This window comes from Orcinus orca, chromosome 15 (assembly GCF_937001465.1).
Source record: "Orcinus orca chromosome 15, mOrcOrc1.1, whole genome shotgun sequence".
Lineage (NCBI taxonomy): Eukaryota > Metazoa > Chordata > Mammalia > Artiodactyla > Delphinidae > Orcinus > Orcinus orca.
The window spans coordinates 83,454,332-83,473,535 of record NC_064573.1 but is presented as its reverse complement, the minus strand read 5'-3'; the positions used below and the strand labels follow the sequence as shown (position 1 = coordinate 83,473,535).

Here is a 19,204-nt window from a genome sequence, read left to right as displayed (position 1 = left end):
ACAAACATGGCCAGTATTTGCAGCAGTCTGACTTTCCGGGCCCACACTGTGCTCAGCCCTTCTGAGGGTAGCTTGGGGAGGGAGACCCTACATGAGAGGCCGTGAAGCCGCAGGGAGCTGGCCGTACCTTGTCCCGCCCGCTCATTCACTTCGTCTGCATCTTGGAACTTGGTCACTTGCGTGAACAGGGTGGAGCGGTCCAGCGGCCAGCCGTTCCTCCGGCAGGTGGCCTGCACCAGGGCCGTGAGGTAGGATTCTGGGATGTGCAGCCCCGAGAGCCACATCACACTGGGCTCACTCTCGGTGACCTGGGGAGAGAAGGCAGCTGGTGAGAGCCTGGGGCGCCATCCAATGCCAGGGGCAAAGCTGACAAAAGATGTAGTTCACGTTAGGGGCAGGAAGATGGTGTTGGGACAACTGGCAGCCCACTGGGAAAAACAAGCGGGATCACCAAACTCCAGGTGCAGCCAAGATTTAAATATAGAAAATACACCACATGCAGACTCAGCGCTTCCACTGCAGGGGGCGCGGGTTCGATCCCTGGTCCGGGAACTAGGATCCCGCATGCCGCGCAGCGCGGCCAAAAAAATAAAAACTAAACTAAACTAAATAAATAAACCACAAAAGTACAAATCTCCAGTGAATGTTTTCAGAATCTTGGAGTGGGGAATACAAAACCCAGAAGCCATAAAAGACAAGACTGATCTCTTTGACTACATTAAAATGTAAAACTTTCCTATGGAAAAAATACCACAGAATCAAAACGCTTAAGGCAAGCTGGGGAAATATCTGTAACACCAGCAGACAAAAGACTTAATTCCCTTGATGTACAAAGACCTCTTAAAAACCAATTTTAGAAGGTGGAGAACTTGAGGGGCTTCCCTGGTGGCGCAGTGGTTAAGAATCTGCCTGCCAATGCAGGGGACACGGGTTTGATCCCACGGGAAGATCCCACATGCCGCGGAGCAACTAAGCCACAACTACTGAAGCCCGCGCGCCTAGAGCCCAGGCTCTGCGACAAGAGAAGCCACCGGAGAAGCCTGAGCACCGCAACGAAGAGTAGCCCCCGCTCACCGCAACTAGACTAAGCCCGCGCGCAGCAACGAAGACCCAACGCAGCCAAAAATAAATAATTTTTTTAAAAAAGGTGGAGAACTTGATAAAAATGAAATCAAGATACAAAGACAGTTCACAGAAAAACACAAAATGTCTATAAACGTGTCAAATACACTCAGCCTCACCATAATTAAAGAAGTACACAACCAACATAGTTGATGTTACCTTTTGCCTACGAAGGAGAGAAAGATCCAAAGTATTAAGAACACACCATGTTGCAGAGAGGTGAGGAAATAATCGTTCTCGTACGCTGTGGTTTCAAGTTCTCTAGAAAACCATCTGACAAGAGCTGTCAGAATTTAAAATGCACACACTCGGATCCAACTCTTCCATTGTACCCATGGAATATACTCATATGAGTCTCCAAAGGCATGTGCACCAGAATGTTGTTCGTACTAGCAAAACAAAAAATCCAAAAAGAGAACAAAAAACCAATGGTAACCACCTAAATATCCATCAGGGGAAAGGATACAGGATATCTGTGAGACGGAGGAGCCTAGAAGGAATGACGTCTAGATGTACTTAGATGGAACAATTGCCAAGACAGACTCTTGGATGGATAAATCAAGTTGGGCATAGTATGCTTCAAAGTCTTTCTTTTTTAAATATATTTATTTAATTTATTTATTTTTGGCTGGGTTGGGTCTTCGTTGCTGTGCATGAGCTTTCTCTATCTGCGGCGAGCAGGGGCTACTCTTCCTTGCGGTGGCTTCTCTTTGTTGGGGAGCACGGGCTCTAGGCGTGCAGGCTTCGGTTGTTGTGGCACGCGGGCTCAGTAGTTGTGGCTCGAGGGCTCTAGAGAGCAGACTCAGTAGTTGTGGCGCACGGACTTAGCTGCTCCGCGGCATGTGGGATCTTCCCCGACCAGGGCTTGAACCCGTGTCCCCCGCATTGGCAGGCAGATCCTTAACCACTGCGCCACCAGGGAAGCCCCCGAGGAAGGGAGGAAGGAAGGGAGGGGGGAAGGGAGAAAAGGAAAAAAAAAAACAGATACGCTTGCAGAGTCCGAGACCATTTCCAGAGCACCCAGTCAGCTCCTGACACAGGTACCACTGGGGAGGGGAGAAGGAGTCGGGAAGTGGTTTGAGGGGGTCCAGGCCAAGCCTTGAACCAGCAAGCAGACCGCTGCCTCTCACTCACCCACGTCGTGTACTGGCTGAACCTCCGCAGGAAGTAGGGCATCCAGTTTCCGAGGGACTTTAAGGTGTCAGGGGCAAGCTTTCTCCAGATATTAGGGATTTGCCCAAGAAAGAGGGACCTGGCTACATCATCTAATTCACTGCTCATCCCAACTTCTCCAGCCAAGGCCTGTTTATAGAATCAAGAGCAGTCAGGCAAGACTAGCGGAAAACCCAGCACTCCACCGAGGCAGGAATTTGCACTCGAGGAACAGGCTTACCCTCTGAAGTTCAGCCAGGGACGCGGACATCCGTATGACAAGCTTGTTGAAGCGCTGCAGCTCCTGCAGGAGCACCACTGAGGTAGGGGAGGCGACCATCCCCAGCTGCTTCCTGACCAGGTCCAAGTCAAAGACTTTGGGCATCTTGTTTGCTATGTCCTTGGCCACATGGCCAGTGTAATCATCTCGGCTGATGGCGGTGCTGCATTCCCCTGAAATCAGGACACTTTTCAGAGAGAGCAAGGCATCTGAGCACAGGACTGGGGTGCCTTCTGGCTCTCAGAAGGGCACCAACGGTACGGAAGCTATCAGAACCCGAAGCAGCACTTTGCGCCAATGCCCTTTGTCCCCAGTCCGATGGGCACAGTCCTCTGCAGGGGACTTTACCCGTCTGAGGCTGCAGCTCCAGCAGGTGAGACCACATGTCTCGAGCTGCCTGAGTGTAATATCCAGTCTCAGCGTTGAGGTGCAGCCCAAACACTTCAGGCGTGTTGGCCAGAGGGAGGGCCTCAATGGCTTCTGTAATGGGAGAGAACAGCGGTTACACTGCCATGCCACCTCCGATTCCCGAGGGCCCATAGCCTCGAGGTCCCCACACACGTTAGCCTACGTTCCACCTCCGAGAGGGTGACGTGCTTTTAAAATAAGAATTCTACACCGCCATGCCCAATACAGGCCTGTGTGCATCTTTTTTTTTTTTTTTTTTTTGCCATGCCTCGCGGCTTGCGGGATCTCAATTCCCCAACCAGAGATCAAACCCAGGCCCACAGCAGTGAAAGTGCAGAGCCCTAACCACTGGGCCACCAGGGAACTTCCTCTACGTGTATCTTTTATGAAAATGGCTCAGTGACTTTCCCAGGGGCCACTCTGCCCTTCCAGGGAGACTCTGATATATTTACCATCATTCCAGGACAGGAAGTCTGAACTAACTCCATCAGCTCTGAGGCTAGGAAGAGCCCACTGGGCCCCGCTAAAAGGCATAAGAAAACACCCCCGAACCGTCAAAGAGTCCCACCAGGGAAGGGGTCAGAAGCATCAAGCCAACCACAGAAACCAGAAGAGCTGAAATGTACGGGCTCCCTTAGAATAAAACGTCTGCATACTTCCTGATGGCTGAGAAATCTCACCAACAAATTTTTCCTTGACATCCCCCGTGGGGATTTTGTAGTCCACTTCCTTGTTCCGGAAAAAGTGGAATGGCTGGAAAGTATCGAAAAGGAAGTCCCCCAGGTATTCATCCATGTAGATGGTCAGGATGCGCCGGTCAAAGCTGTCGATGGCCCGTCCTCCGTACATGACCTGACATGACAGGGAGTGAGAGCCGGCCGGGACCCAGAACCTACGGGGTGGGCCCTGAGGCTCCAGGCCCAGCGGACAGTCCAGGGTCAAGCCCGGATGCGCCCTTAGAGAGACTCCTGCCGCCCGGCCACTGTACAGCTCAAACCGTGCTGACTTGCACAGGCTTCGGGCCACTCTATACAAGAGGGCTCGTGTGCAGACTCATAGAGCCCAAGGTGATAGCAGTCCTCATGAAATGCTGGGAGCCAGTGTGCAACTGGCCAACTCCCCAAAACACAGCGAACGAGCAAACAAAACAACCCAAGGAGCCAGCAGCCGCTTTTGTCTTTGGAACAGTGATGTCTCTGTTTGAGCCACACACAGGCCTCCGGGGAAGCTTTCCCACGAGCGCTGTATAAGGCCGTGGCCTCCAGAGTGGACCTCCAGGCCCGCCGAACAGAAGCAGGGCTCCCATGACGTGCCTGAGGCATCCTCAGCGAGGAACAGGAGTCCCCAGGGCGATGAGTCCAAACGCCCAGGTGACGGTCGCTCACTTAGGACAAAGAATAACAGGGTGACGAACCGGGGCGCGGGGGGGGTGGTGTTTCACAGAGACCCAAGGGCCTTCAGCTGATGGGCAGCAGCAAGAGGGGAGTCCCAGAAGACTCGGGGGCCATGGACCAGGGGCACCAGGCCACAGCCCAGCCCGCCCCAGGGGGCCTGCAGCAGGTACCCAGGATGCTCCTACCTCCCCGATTAGGTACTTGAGGCTGCCCCACGGGATCCGAGGGTCGTGCTGCCGGAAAGCTTTTGTTAAGTATGTGTTCAGAATTTCCATGCAGACCTGCAAAGAGGAGGAACGGGCCTGGGTAACCGAAAACCCATAAAGTCATTCGCGTTCTGACTGTTTTCTGAAAACGTCGGCAGGAACAACGAAGGAAGGAGTGTCCCCCGGGAGAGGCAGTAGCCGCCTCTTCACCTGGAAGTCAGACTCGTTGAAGTCGTAGTACACGTTCCACCCGATCTTCCCGAACTTTCTCCTCTCCTGCACCACAGCATGGAAGAACGCCAACACGTAGACCAGGGACTTGAAAGCAGGGTGTGGACACTGGTCCAGCTTCTCAGGAGAGATCTTGAAGTACGTGGCTCTCATGTTGAGTTTCAGCCCGTTGGGTGGCTCGGTGACAACCTGTTGGAGGCAAAGACCGATGGTGACGGAAACCCCAGGCCCCCGAGCAGGGCTCTGAAGGGTGTGCAGACTGCAGTCGTCTTGGCTTTTCCCTCCGTCCTTGCAAAGCTATCTTCCCTATTCCCAAGGGCCCACGTGAATGAGTTAAAAACTAGACGTTGTTCCAGCTCTGCCCTGACTCATCGAGTGACCCCAGGAAGGCTCTTTTAACCTCCTCTGATCCATGGGGTCCTCAAGTGTAAAACAGAAGTAGCTAAGCTTTTCCCTCTGCCTGTCCTGGAGGAAGAGAGAGATGATGAAACCATTCCCCACAATGTTCCCAGAGACTAAATTAAACAGGGCAGGCAAACTCCTTGAAACTTACACACACAAGCACTCACTCCAGTTCTGCGGGCTGTGGGAGGGCCGATCATTAGAGTTGAAAAGGATAAATGTGAAGGCCATGAAAACTAACCCAGAAATTGTTTTGAGGACATGCAGAAGTGATAAAGATGGGCCTGGGAGTCAACACTGTCACCCGATAATTGTCACCCTATCCGGACAGTGCTTACCTCTGAAGGGAGAGGGAGAAATGGAACTGGGAAAGGCGGGGGTGTCCAACTCTATCCTAAACACACACATGCACACAGCAAAACGGGAGTGAGGTAAGGAACCGAGCCGTGGGCACGTCTGTCTGTCCTGCTGCCAGACCTTCAAGGACTTCTGCAGGATCCCGATGGGAAAGCCCTCGGTGGGGTCCGTGGTGAGCCACAGGCGGAAGTCGGGGTGGGGCTTGGTGATCCTCTCCAGGGACTTCTCCAGATCCTTCAGCCACTTGACCAGGAGATGGCAGTTCTGCAGCATCAGCCACTGCCCTCGAGCCACCGCCATCTCCAGCAGCTGTAGGGCCACCTGCTCCGACAGAGACAGAAAGGAAGCGTCGGCGTCCCACTGCCGCACCACCCTGTGCTCTCCCAGAGACCCGCTGCAAGCACCAGGAAACTACTGGCCACTGCAACAGAAGCCACAGAGGAGCCAGCGGTCCCAGAGCTACAGAGGGAGCCTGTGAAGAAGCAACCCTTTAGACTTCCTGCGGGGCCACCGGGGTCCGCTGGGCTGCACTCATTGGCCTCCCTCAGCCCCCAGAGCTCCAACCTCGGACTCAGTGGCACCTGCCCCCTGACCAGTTGGCCTTGCCACTGGGGCAGTGAGAGCCCTGATCCGAAACGCGGCTCTTGCAAGGGCTGAGGGAGCCAAGACTGGATGTGAAAGGGCTTTGGAAACAGCAGAACACACCGACGGTACCAGGCTGGGCAATCACAGCAGGTTAGCTCTAGAACTATACTACTGTTCACACTGTCATTGCTGTGACATGTGAGTACTGCTCCGTAGACCGGAAATGCATGGCACTCGTGTGTGTGTGTGTGTGTGTGTGTGTGTGGGTGGGTGTGGGTGTATGGGTGTGTGGGGGGGGGGGTCGGTACTCTTGGCTTAAAGCCAAACATTCGTTAATTCATTCCTAACAGGGGCCGGTGACCTCACCCACGTTTAGGGCTTGTTCCCTCCAACAACAATTTACCTTTTCTTGACCTTGACCCATGGCAAGGAATTTGAGGCGGTTCCCTCCAAAACCGCTGTGCTCGGCTAATTTCATAAGGTCACTGGCAGGGTCAGAGCCAGGACTCAGGATAAACACAATGGGCGAGTTGGGTGTGCTCTGCTCAAAGATGGCTTCAAAGCTGATCACCGGAGGCTGCACGTACCTGGGGAAAGAAACACGACTGGGAAACGTGCCCGGGAGGACAGCGCCAGGCAGGGGCCAGCCAGTCCGACCAGCACTCTTCCTCCCAGTGTCCAGAACCTTCTGACTGTCCCTCTGGTATGGCTCTTTGCTCAGCCTTCCTTGTTTTGGAATCCAGGTGTTACACACATCTCGTTCACTGGACGGTAATAAGCTCCTGGGTGATGGGGACCTCTCCGCACAGCCCAGTACATCCGGGTTGGGTGGTTCAGGAGACTTGTACTGAGCTGCATGCCTCCTGACAAGCCGGCCTTCCAGGTGCACGTGCCCTGGGCACCGAACCCAGAGGTCCCACACCGGCGGCTCCACAGGCGTGTCCTGAACAGCCTGCATCTCGAGATTTTTAAAAAGTTAGTTGCCAGCACATAACGACTGAGAGATTTCATGTAGAAATCCACATTTCTAGTTTCCGTTGAAGAGTCAGAGATCTGGGTCCCCGCCGCCACCTGGCATCAGTCAGCAGGAGTTCAGGGGCTGCTGGCCAGGGCTTGACCTCTCCAGTGGGCCCGAGTCCTCATCCAGCCACGCCCAGTCCTCTCCATCGCCCGCCGGCCGTGGAGGCAGATTTGAGTTTGTCACCCTAAGTTACCCATCCGGCCTCGCCCCCGATTCCAGAGCTACCAATACGGGAGCCATGAGGCACGTGTGGCTACCGAGCAGTTGAAGTGTGGCGAGTGCAAACTGAGATGAGCTGCACGTGTGAATTCACACAGGATTTTAAAGCCTTGGCATCAAAAAATATGCCAAATATCTCAATCCATTACATGCTGAGATAGTATTTTAATATTTGAGTTAAATATAATTAACTATTAATACATAATATTTATATGATATGATGTATTAATATATATAATATAACTTATGATGATTGTTATTAAAATTAATTTTGACTGTTTCCTTTTTTATAAATTTACTTTTTTCATTGACGTATAGTTGATTTACAATGTTGTGTTAGTTTCAGGTGTACAGCAAAGTGATTCAGTTATAATATAAATATATATTCTTTTTCAGATTCTTTTCCCATCTAGGTTATTACAAAATATTGAGTAGAGTTCCCTGTGCTATACAGTAGGTCTTTGTTGTTTATCTATTTTATATATAGTGGTGTGTATATTTTACTCCCAAATTCCTAATATATCCCTCCCCCTCCCCTTTCCCCTTTGGTAACCATAAATTGGTTTTCTATGTCTGTGAGTCTGTTTCTGTTTTGTAAATAAGTTCATTTGTATCATTTAATAATTAAATACAGTTACTTATTATTAGTAAATATTACATATGTATAATATATTGTTATATATGAATATATTATATTTTATATGCTTATGATAACTGTTATTAAAATTAATTTCACCTGCTTCTTTTTGAATGTGGCTACCAGAAGACTTGAAATGACATACGTCACTCACACTGTATTTTTCTTAAACAGCGCTGCTCTAGAGTGGCTACCGAATCATGCTCAAAGGCAGTCCCCTCTGGCCACCCACTGCCATCCGTGAGTCCAGGAAGGGGTGACATTAGATATTCTACCCCACAGAAAGGGCCAAGCAAACACAAACAGCTCACTTACTTCTCTCCCACTGTTACAGTCACGTAGTCAGTCACGGCCCGATATACCCGATCCACACGGAAACAGCGCAAAATAAGCAACTTCTGGAAAGGGGTGATGTTGTCATCATAACCCAGGGGGAATGGAAACTGCTCAAGTGAATCCAGGTCATACCACTGGGAAAAGCAAAGAACATTCATGCTGGCGTCAACTGAGAAATGATATAGGCCTCCCTTTTTATGTGAAGGTCCCAAGAGCCCCTGTAAAGGGATGAAATCTACAGGCCACGTCTAGTCAGATCTGTCATTTTCTACCCCCCAAACTCTGAACTTTAGGAAGGGATGGACTGAGTCTTACGGACTGTTGAATTCCCACTGCCCATCAAGGGACGTGGTCCAGCCACAGATGCTCAAAGTTTCTTGAATGGATGGATGAATGGATGAATGGATGGACAGATAGACAGAGGCAGATGGACAGATGGATGGATGGACAAATGGATGGATGGACAGATGGAGAGATAGATAGATAGTTCTCCCACAAAACTAGCTGAACTAGATAAAGGAGAATTCCATCCAGGGAGTTAGAGGGCATTGGCTACACTCTGCACGAGCCACTCAGAGGCAGATCTTCAAACTCATAGGGAGTTAGGCTACAGATTGAGTGTGGAGATGACTGACATGCGGGGAAGGGAAGGAGGAGAAAGAGGACACTTGCTCACCTCCTGCCAGACAGTCAGATGTTTCTCCACATCATCAGGAAGAGTCCCAAAGTTGTCTGGAAACATCTCTGATAAAAGAATGATATCTTCCCATCCCTGGTCGGACAACCAAGCACAGGGTTTTCTCCGTTTGCTTTTCTCCAGGGAAATGTTTCCTAATCACAACAGGATAAGAGAAGTAAACAGCCGACACCAACACACGGGGAAGAGTAAGCAACTCCATTCCTGGGCTTCCCTCACTTTGGGGAAAATCCACTTCTCAAAAGGGGGCTGGAAAGAGAAGAGGGTTAGGCTTCCCCTGTCACCATCCGTAACTCCAGCCAGGAAGCTCGGCGTGGCTTCCAGCCTCGGGGCAGCCTTAAGGCAGAGGCTGGCTGCTCTGAGTTAACTCGAACTATCTCTGAGGCTGGAACTGTCAACTGAGGTATTTACTAAAGCGGTGCTATTGGAAGCCAAGTTTTAAGGAAGGCAAATTTCTGCTGTTGTTTTGGTGAACAAACTCATACACATGTGCAACATGGGTCCAGGGAGTCGGGAAGCATGAAACGAGGCAAATTCGTTACCTTTTAAGAAGAAATCTAATTCTTCCTGGGGGACTCTCCCCTCTGCTTGTTCTATCTTGATAGTCATATTGAAAGAAAAAAGTAACTTGTGCCTCTCAAACAACCCTGAAGAGAAACAACAGATGGGTCTGGATAAAACAAATGCATTTAAACCCAGGGTTTCTCATGCACACCACGCTTAAATTTCAGAGAAATGAACTGAAGCACCTCAACTGCACAGTCAGTTGCATTTAGCCGTCTTTGCATTTGGTGTCCGTGAACACCTGCAAAAACTATGAGCTCAACTGACACGTCATGCCCACAAATGCAACGGGCAGTGACCCTCACTCGTACGCATCTGCAATGGTCACGTCTCCGGGCGGCACTTACCACGCCCTCGTGGGAAGAGGAGGGGGGGTGCCCCCCCCAGCAGATGAAGGACCGTATGATGGAGGTTCAGAGCCACCTCCTGAATGAAGTGCTGGTCATTTGCCGGACTCAAAGCAAAAGTTCTTACAGTGGAGAAGAGGTATTAACAAACTTTCTATAAAGGGCCAGAGAGTAAATCGACTCGGCTTTGCAGACTAGACAGTCTCTGTCATAACTACTCAACTCTGCCATTGTACTGTGAAAGCCGCCATGGACGATCTGTATAGAAACGGGTGTGGCTGTGTGCCAATATAACTTTATTTACAAAAGCAGGCGGTGGGACAGATTTGGCCAATCTCTATTGCAGAGTAAGCCCATTCCATCAACACACTCTTTATGGATAGGAAGACGCAAAACATTAGAGTTCTTTTTTTTTTCTAACGGAAAAAAAAAAACCATGTAAGTCAAAATGTGTGATGTGAATTCTATCTTATACGTGTTAGAAGGGTTGGTTACTTAAGTGAGCCCTATAGGATAGCCCTCAACCTGTTTCCTGCCCTACACAATTTTGAGCTGTGTCCCCCTCAAAATCTGTAAGTTGACACCTTAATACCCAGTACCTCAGAGCTGGAGACAGGGCCTCTAAGAGGTGATTAGGTTACTCAGCATAAACAAGAACGAGATCATGCCACTTGCAGCGACATGGATGGACCTAGAGATTGTCATACTGAGTGAAGTAAGTCAGACAGAGAAAGACAAGTATCATATGATATCGCTTACATGTGGAATCTAAAAAAAAATGGTACAAATGAACCTATTTACAAAACAGAAATAGAGTCACAGATGTAGAAAATAAACTCACGGTTACCAAGGGGGAAAGGGCAGGAGGAGGGATAAATTGGGAGATTGGGATTGACATATACACACGACTGTATATAAAATAGATAACTGATAAGAACCTGCTGTATAGCACAGGGATCTCTGCTCAATACTCTGTAATGAATCTAAAAAAGAGTGGAGGTATGTATATGTATAACTGATTCACTTTGCTGTACACCTGAAACTAACACAACATTGTAAATCAATTATACGCCAATACAAATTAATTTAAAAAAATAAAATGAGGCTGTTAGGGAGGGCCCCCATGCAATCCCAACTGGTGTCCTTATAAGAAGAGGAAATTTGGACACACGGACAGAAGCGCACAGAGTGCATCGGTCCTAAATCGGTGCGAACAGGTGCTCACCTGTGCAGCCATAGTTATAGATGTTGAAGGTCAGCGTGTCCATGATGTTCCTTAATCGCTTCAGAAGAATGGAGTCAGGCAGCGACTTCTTGAGTGACAAGCGGAAGACCTCCAGGAAGGAGATCAGGGAGTGCTGGTACATGGAGCTCACCAGGGCCATCTCCGACAGCGCAAAGAACAGGATGGCTCCCCTCCGGGCGGCCGGCCGGTAGCCATCCCGCAGCCTGTCGATGTCCAGGGCTGTCTTCTCCGCCAGCTTGAGCTTCTCTGATACCTGAAGAAGAGGCGCACGTTGCCACTTACAGCCGAAACCAGGAAGACATACGAAACAGGCGAGAAAGAAGGCGGGGGGGGGGTGGGGGGGGTGGGAGGGCGGCAGCCAAGAAAGCCATGCAGCGCTCACAGGAAGGGCCCCCAGCCTCTCGCGAGATGTGGTATATATTTGTGGCTCGACCCCCCGCTGCCCCCGTGCCCCCTTCTTCTAGTAACAGTCCCTGAGTTTGATCTAGAGACCTACAGTTTCCTCCTTTCATTCATATGTGGGGCTCAAGCCCGAGGCCAGGAGGGGAGCGGGTGAGTGAGGTCCAGAGAATCCACACTTGGCATCCCCAGCCCATGGGAGTGGTCTGGGGTGAGCACGTGACTTCAGTGACAGGAAAAGATTCTCATTCTTCTCTTTTGGACTCGAACCTCAGTGGACATGAAGCCAGACCCAGCTTGTGACCATGAGCGGAGCTTGGCTCCACAGGGAGGCAGAGAATGAAGCCAACACAGCAGAAGGTCCAGAAATGGAGAGAAACTGAGCCCTGGATGATATGCTTGGAGTCCTGGATCCAGCCCTGCCTGAAGCCATCCCTCGACTTTTCTGTTTTCTAGGCCGATCAATTCCCTTTGGACTTGAGCCACGTAGGGCCAGATTTTCTATCGCTCTCAATTAAGAGAGGCTGACTGGGTGCACAGGGGTCCCTGGGAACATCTCTGGGACTCCGTAGCAGGATCGATACACTTTTCCACACAGTTCATACCTCCATGGCTTTGGACTTGGTCTCCTCCAGGGTCTGCACCAGCTCCACATTGTCCAGCATGTTCCCCGTGGAGGTGGCCAGTTCCCGGAGGAGGGAGTCCTCCAAGCCCTTCAGCAGGTTCTTGTTCTCACTCGTCTCCTGGATGAGATGCTCTCTCTGCTCTTCCAGCTCTCGCCTCTCGAAGGCCACCAGCACGCTCAGCAGCTGGTCCTCCAGGCCTTTCAGTGTGACTGTGGAGGGACGAGGGAGGCCCTCACCACCGCGTCCCCCTGCCAGGCTGCTCACCATCTCGTCTCCCCCGCACAGCAGTGCCTGGGGCAAGTTTAGGGTGGGCCCGGCATCCCAGGAACACGAGGACTCACTCTCCCACCAATGCCATTCTAAAGCCCCAGGTGACAAATATGGGACAGAGCGAAACAGAGATGCTGTTACCTGTAGTAATGGACAGCAAGTGTGAAGATGCACTAAAATCAAATCCAGGGCTCCCACATCTTGGGGGACCCTCGTTAGATATCTGGGTTTATACCCAAACTTTTTTTTTTTTTTTAAGCCACGCGGCTTACGGGATCTTAGTTCCCTAACCAGGGATCGAACCCAGGCCCTTGGCAGTGAAAGCACGGAGTCCTAACCACTGGACCACCAGGGAGCTTCCTAACGCGTACCGAAACCTGATTAACCTACCTAGGAACCCGTGTGACCACCCTAGAAAATGTGGGAAGTTCATTCAAGTTCATAACGGAATTCAATTGAGAGGAAGAGGGAAATCCAAAATCATACTGTGTATTTAGATACACAAATACAGTATAACTTCCTGCTGCGGCAGAAAGGGGTCTCGCCTCGCTCCGAGGGTGAATGTCTGAGCCCCGTGGTCCAGACTCAGCACATCTCAAGACACATAACTCATTGCCTTCTAAAGGCCCCCAAACCTTTTGGTGTTGCTTCCTCATTAAGAACTGATTGGTTGGGACTTCCCTGGGGGTCCAGTGGTTAAGACTCCGAACTCCCAATGCAGGAGGCATGGGTTCGATCCCTGGCAGGGGAACTAAGATCCCGCATGCCGCACGGTGAAGCCTCAAAAAGCAAACCAAAAGGAACTGATTGGTTGACTATGAAAGCTGTGACTCTGAGAATGATTAACCGAATGAAGTGACGTCCCTTGAGAGCCCTGAGCTCAGACTGTGGTCTCCACCTGAAATTCGGCACTGCGGCTCTGTACATGCTTACCAGTATAATTGATCACCATGGCTTTCCCAAACACGGATGGGCCGTATCTGGGGTTGGCCAGCTTGGTGTTCAGATACAGTCTGAAATTCGAATCATAGCCCACTTCCTTGTCTCCCAGTATGATAAACTGCCGTCCTTCGGAGACCTTGATGTTTTTTTCTAAGACGTTATCAATCACAGGGTCGATGTACTCATCCACATCGTGGAACAGGAAAGGCGTCCCGTACTTTATAGATATCTCCAGCTGCTTGAGGAAGTCGGGGTCATTGAAGGAAGCCACCTGGAAGGGAGGGGAGGCAGATGCTAAAAATCAGCTCACTCGCCAAATTCAAGGGGAAAAGAATCCTTGGAGGTGGCAGGGGACATGTCAGCACCTTGAAGGGAGGCAGAGGGGAAAACACAGAACAGGGAGAGAAGCAGGGCACGTAACCTGCATAAACCATGAGGTTCAGGCTCTGAGCAGCCTCTCGTTCAAAAAGCACAGGTCAGCAGCCAAAAGGGATTAGGAGAGAATCTCTTCACATCTCTCAGAAGACCTCAAAAAGGATCCAAACACAGAGTCCACAAAAAAAAAAAAAAAAAAAAAAAATTCACTCCCCTCCAACCCTTAGGCTTGCTTTCTTATCTCTTTTCTCAAAACATCTGTAAAAATTCTTCCTCTCTTCCAGCCCCTGGGACCTCCTCTTCCCTTCCTCTCCACCCTCTTTTATTACATTGATGTACTTAGCCACTCACCCCATAAGTTGAACCCTCCCTCTTTAAGAGATAGGATGGGGATAGGAGTAGGATGGGGGGCTAGGAGAGGTCTGGCAATTGCAGAACTCTCTGGAAGGCTCAGGGAAGAGGGACATCAAGGAATATTCCTGCACTGATGATATCTGTCCCACTACAGTTCTATGTGAATTTTGGGAGTGGATGTCCCCCCGCCCCGACCTTGGGATGCTTCCCCTACCTGCATGTACATACCCGGAAGCAAGGACCAGAAAAAACAAGGAAAAGATAAAAATGGAAAAACATGAATTGTTAATTATTTCAGTAAAAGGTAACTGGGCCCCCAGCAATTTCACCCCCAAAACTTAAAAACACACGCCCACAAAAAACTTGCACATGAATGTTCACAGCAGCACTGTTCATGACAGCCAAAAAGCAGAAACAACCCACATGTCCATCAACTGATATGCAGGTAAACAGACTGTGGTCCATCCATGCAACACACTATTATTTAGCCATAAGAAGGAATGAAGTCCTGATACCTGCTACAATATGTGTTGATTAAGCATTTGGAAACAATGTGATTACTACTGTACTCAATACATATCTTTGAGACAGAATGTGTCCCACAAACGTTTATCGAGGCCCGTGTTAGATGCTGGGTTCTGCTGAGCCCTGGAATTGAACGAAGCCTTTGAAAACGTTGGATTCGCTAAGCAGGGAAAATGTATTTTGAAAACATGATGCTAAATGAAAGAAGCCAGTCACAAAAGGCCACGTACTGTGCAATCGCACTCACACTTAATGTCCAGCACAGGCAGGTCTACAGAGACAGAAAATATATTAGTGGTTGTCAGAGGCTGGGGGTTAGGGGCAGGAGGGGAAATGGATGTTCTGGGGGTGGTGATGTCTAAAGGATACAGCATTTTTGGAGGAGGGTGATAAAAACTGATCCTGGTGATTGCTACACAACTCAATGTATAATATACTAAAAGCTACTGAACTGTATTCTTCAAACGGATGGATTGTACGGTAGATGAATTATATCTCAATCAAGCCCCTCCCCTGCCCTCCAAAAAGAAAGTGACCGAGCATCTGAGGCCACTTGGCTCTGCACTGAGTAGGGGGGACACAAAGACGAACACAGCACCGTCTTTGCCTTCACGTGACCCACAGGGCAATGAATAGGCAAAGGGCAGAGTGGAATCCGAGGTGGTTCAAGCCGCCCTCCAAGACTCAACAGGGTGGGCGGGCCAGGAAGGGGAGGGCTCTGCTTGGGGCCTCAGGGTGGCGGCATTTCAGCTCCGCCTTGTGGAGGCCTGGGGACACCAGGGAGCACTGGGCTGGGCCCCAGGATGTGGAGCGGTGTGGGGTGTGTGTCGGGGGCAGCCGTACCCGCAAGTTGTTCTTCTCCTCTTTTCTCTTTATCCAGTTGAGGGCCTGCTGCTGCGGGTCGATGCAGAGGGGGAAGCGGCTGGCCCGGGTGGTGAGGATGCCGTTCTGAACCGAGAGCTCGTCGGGGGGCAGCCCCTGGGAGCCCCACCTGGAAGGGGCAGCGACAGGGGAAATGGGGATTTTTCTGGCCGAGCTGCGAGCCGACGGGGAGCCTCCGAGGCAGGGGAGCTGGGCGGGCAGAGCTCCCTGCCGTCTCTGTGCAGGTGGGTCAGCTGCATGCCCCCCGGGCTCTGTGCCCCGTCCTCCCAGCCCAGGGTCGTCCTCACCTGCTGATCTCAACGTCGTCCGTGAGCAAGTTCTCGAGTCTGAAGGGCTGGCTCAGGGGGATCCCCCGCTCCAGGATGTCACTCTGCCAGACCCGGTTGACCATCTCGTCCCGGAAGTCCCACGTGAAGGCGCCCTCATAGCTCAGGAAGGCTGCGCACAGCAGGCAGTCGCCCAGCAACTTCATGCGCCGGCGCATCAGCTCGTCCAAATCGTTCAGCCACCTGGCGTGGGCGGGGGCTGCCGTGAGCAGTCACATTCCGGCACAACCCGAAGGAACCTTCTAGAAGAGCCAGCCTGACACACGGCCGGGAGGGGGCTAGCCAGAAGGAAACCTTTTCTGAGATGTTCTTTGCTTGTAGAGGACAGAGATCGCCAGCTCACTTTGACATTTCCCTGTCTAGTGAACCCAACGTTTTCAAAGGCTTTGTTCAACTCCAGAGCTCGGCAGAACCCAGCATCTAACAGGGGCCTCGATAAATGTTTGGGGGATGAATTTTGTCTCAAAGATATGTATAAAGTACAACAGTAATCACATTGTTTCCAAACATCTAATCAATAGCTTAAAAACACGCCCAGGGCTTCCCTGGTGGCGCAGTGGTTGAGAGTCTGCCTGCCGATGCAGGGGACGCGGGTTCGTGCCCCTGTCTGGGAAGATCCCACATGCCGCGGAGCGGCTGGGCCCATGAGCCATGGCCGCTGAGCCTGCGTATCCGGAGCCTGTGCTCCGCAACGGGAGAGGCCACAACGGTGAGAGGCCCACGTACCACAAAAAAAAAAAAAAAAAATATAGACATATTGAAAATGGTTTGTTTCCCATAAGCAAACAATATTTTCCAGTGCTTTCCATACCATTTTTACAGGTGCCAGGTAAGAAACTATTGTCACATCCAGTGGACCAGCTATGGCCCAATGGGCCTCTTGCCCATAAGCATCAAACAGCTCCACCTACTGAAAACTGAAGCTCAGGACTGAACCAGCCACAGGGGTCCAGAGACAGAAGTGGGCTCCTCCTCCAGATCCTTCCAGAAGGGACTTGGGGTTAAAGGTCATCAAGAAGCAAACATTCCCAGGCCCTAGGGCACTGGTTTCCCCCCCGTCTCCACTGCTGCCATGCCTCCCCTTAACAGTTACTCAGTAAATAACACTTGATACCTATTTTTAAAAGAATCTATAAAATGGCCATTAGCCACCTTTAAACATGATAATAGTAAAATCAGAACTTTTTCACACGGTTTTCAGCTCAAAATGCAGTGTGGAATAAAGACTCCACATGGCGAGAAATGGTGCTGTGGACGTTCACTCACAAACCACAAAGTCTGGCTTAGAGCTACTTAGCGGGAAGGCCCATTACCCAGGCTGACCTGACGTTCTCAGACCCCAGCCCCGAGATGAGCTTGTCGGCCGCGATCAGCCGTCTCTCCATGATCTCGGCTTCTTCCTGCAGCTTCTGCTTCTCCAGTATGGCCGCCTCGTACTTGGTCCCCAGAGCTTCCAGTTCTCTCTGGATCGCTGCCAGCTCATTCTGGATCCTCTCCAGTTCACGTTTGGTCAAGGAAAAATTCCGCTCCAGCCTGGCCAGCTATGTGAAGACAAGGGAAAAGCACAGCAGTGAGGTGGGAATAAGACAGTCTCACACCTGGGCTTATGTCCACCTGCAATTTTTTTTTTTTTTGGGCCATGCCACGAGGCTCGTGGGATCTTAGCTCCCCGACCAGGGATCAAACCCGGACCCACGGCAGTGAAAGCGCTGAGTTCTAACCACTGGGCCACCAGGGAAGTCCTCCACCTGCATTTCTAATGCTGTCCCTACCCTCTGGGGCCACCCTATGTCATAGCGAGGCACATGGCTTCTTTTCTTAGTGACCTCTTCAATGGTTTGATGCAAAAGCCCTACATCCCATTAGAAAAAAGATGTCCTGCATCTGAGTTAGCAGACGGCTTAATTTTCGTGGGTACTAGGGTCCCAGTAAGAGGACCCTGTGATTCTAAGCCAAAAACTCAAAAGAATGCACTGAAGACTGTATTGGTCCTACTACGGGTTCTAAGTTTTCTGAGTGATAAAATCCTGACTTATAAAGCAATGTCAAAATATGGCTCAAAACAATAGAATCAACCTTACACAATTCTCTTTGTATTGTGTCTTCTGCATGTTCCTTTAACCCAGTGGTTCTCAACAGGGACCGACTTTGCCCCCCAAGGGACACATGACAATGTTTGGAAACATTTCTGGTTGTCAGAACTTGGGGGAAGGGACGACGGCATCCAGTGGGTGGAGGCCAGCGAGGCTGCTTAGTACCCTGCAGTGTCCAGGACGGCCTCCCCCAAAAGAAGGATCCAATCTAAAGCGTCAGTAGCACCCAGGGTGAGAAACTCTGTTTTAGCCCTCGAGAATGATTTTACCCTCTTTTCTTCAAACATCTTTCAGACTTTGGTTCTGTCGGTTCACATTACATCTAAATGAGAGCTATAATTCAGGGTTATCATTTACTGGGGGAAAAAATGTTTATGCAGTTTAGAACCAGAACCTTGCCAGAATTTCTCCAGTAAAGCTGTGGACACATTCATTCTGACTCCAAAACAATCTCTTGGCAGAAGTGTGCAGGTCTTACAGATGGGCAATACCTGGTCTCTCTTGGGCTTGATTTCTCTAAAGACGTCACAGTAGCCCATCACAGCTTCCACAAATTTCAGCATCCCCAAGCCTGCCCTGCTCACGGCTTCCATTTCCTCAGTCGTGGTATTGAGGGTCTTCAAGAGGCCTAAAGGTCAAAGACGCAATGATTTCGATGAGCGGTGAGCTTCGTCTTGGGAAAATAAAATGGGAAGTAAACTGCCTACTAACAAAGTAAGTGTAACTAGTTCCTTCTCCTTGGTAAGCCTGTGAGTGGGATCTGGACAGCTTTCCCAGGGACAACAGGTGGGTCCAACCCCGAATGAATTTTGTGTAAGTGGATGTTTAAGATGTGAGTGAGGGGCACATGTTACTGCCACCCAGGACATCCTATGACACAGGAACTTGCGTGTGACACCCAGCAGCCCCCAGAGACCCAGGGCATCAGTGGGGACCCCCCAACTGGGCACCAAGGTGGCTCAGAGCTGGCAGCTAACTGGGGTTCATAGGTCATTACAGGGCACCATCACCTCCACCTGCACCCTCACCCTGGGAGTAACTTCACATAAATGGAAACCCATCCAACGATCGGGTAAAGAGAGTCCCTTGGGTTTTTGTAGTTGTTGTTATCCTTTGTGTTTCGATTAGCTTTGTTTTTGTGGGTTTTTTTTTTTTTGCGGTACGCGGGCCTCTCACTGTTGTGGCCTCTCCCGTTGCGGAGCACAGGC

General features: G+C 50.6%; 1 protein-coding gene across 3 annotated transcripts in view; it reads right to left on the bottom strand.

Annotated features, from left to right (window-relative positions):
• DNAH10 (dynein axonemal heavy chain 10) overlaps window positions 1–19,204 on the bottom strand; it is a 147,106-nt gene that overhangs the window by 1,857 nt on the left and 126,045 nt on the right. The window contains exons 59-77 of one of the 3 annotated variants that reach the window (XM_033440734.2): window positions 18,488–18,624; window positions 17,227–17,444; window positions 15,865–16,086; window positions 15,539–15,686; window positions 13,433–13,712; window positions 12,209–12,438; window positions 11,184–11,457; window positions 9,590–9,694; window positions 9,027–9,181; window positions 8,330–8,484; window positions 6,541–6,724; window positions 5,673–5,873; window positions 4,773–4,982; window positions 4,542–4,637; window positions 3,643–3,814; window positions 2,903–3,034; window positions 2,516–2,727; window positions 2,257–2,424; window positions 128–308 (exon numbers count right to left, since the gene is read on the bottom strand). In XM_033440734.2, coding sequence (XP_033296625.1) covers window positions 128–308; window positions 2,257–2,424; window positions 2,516–2,727; window positions 2,903–3,034; window positions 3,643–3,814; window positions 4,542–4,637; window positions 4,773–4,982; window positions 5,673–5,873; window positions 6,541–6,724; window positions 8,330–8,484; window positions 9,027–9,181; window positions 9,590–9,694; window positions 11,184–11,457; window positions 12,209–12,438; window positions 13,433–13,712; window positions 15,539–15,686; window positions 15,865–16,086; window positions 17,227–17,444; window positions 18,488–18,624 — 3,480 coding nt within the window. The other 2 variants (XM_049698611.1, XM_049698610.1) reach the window with 2 other exon arrangements.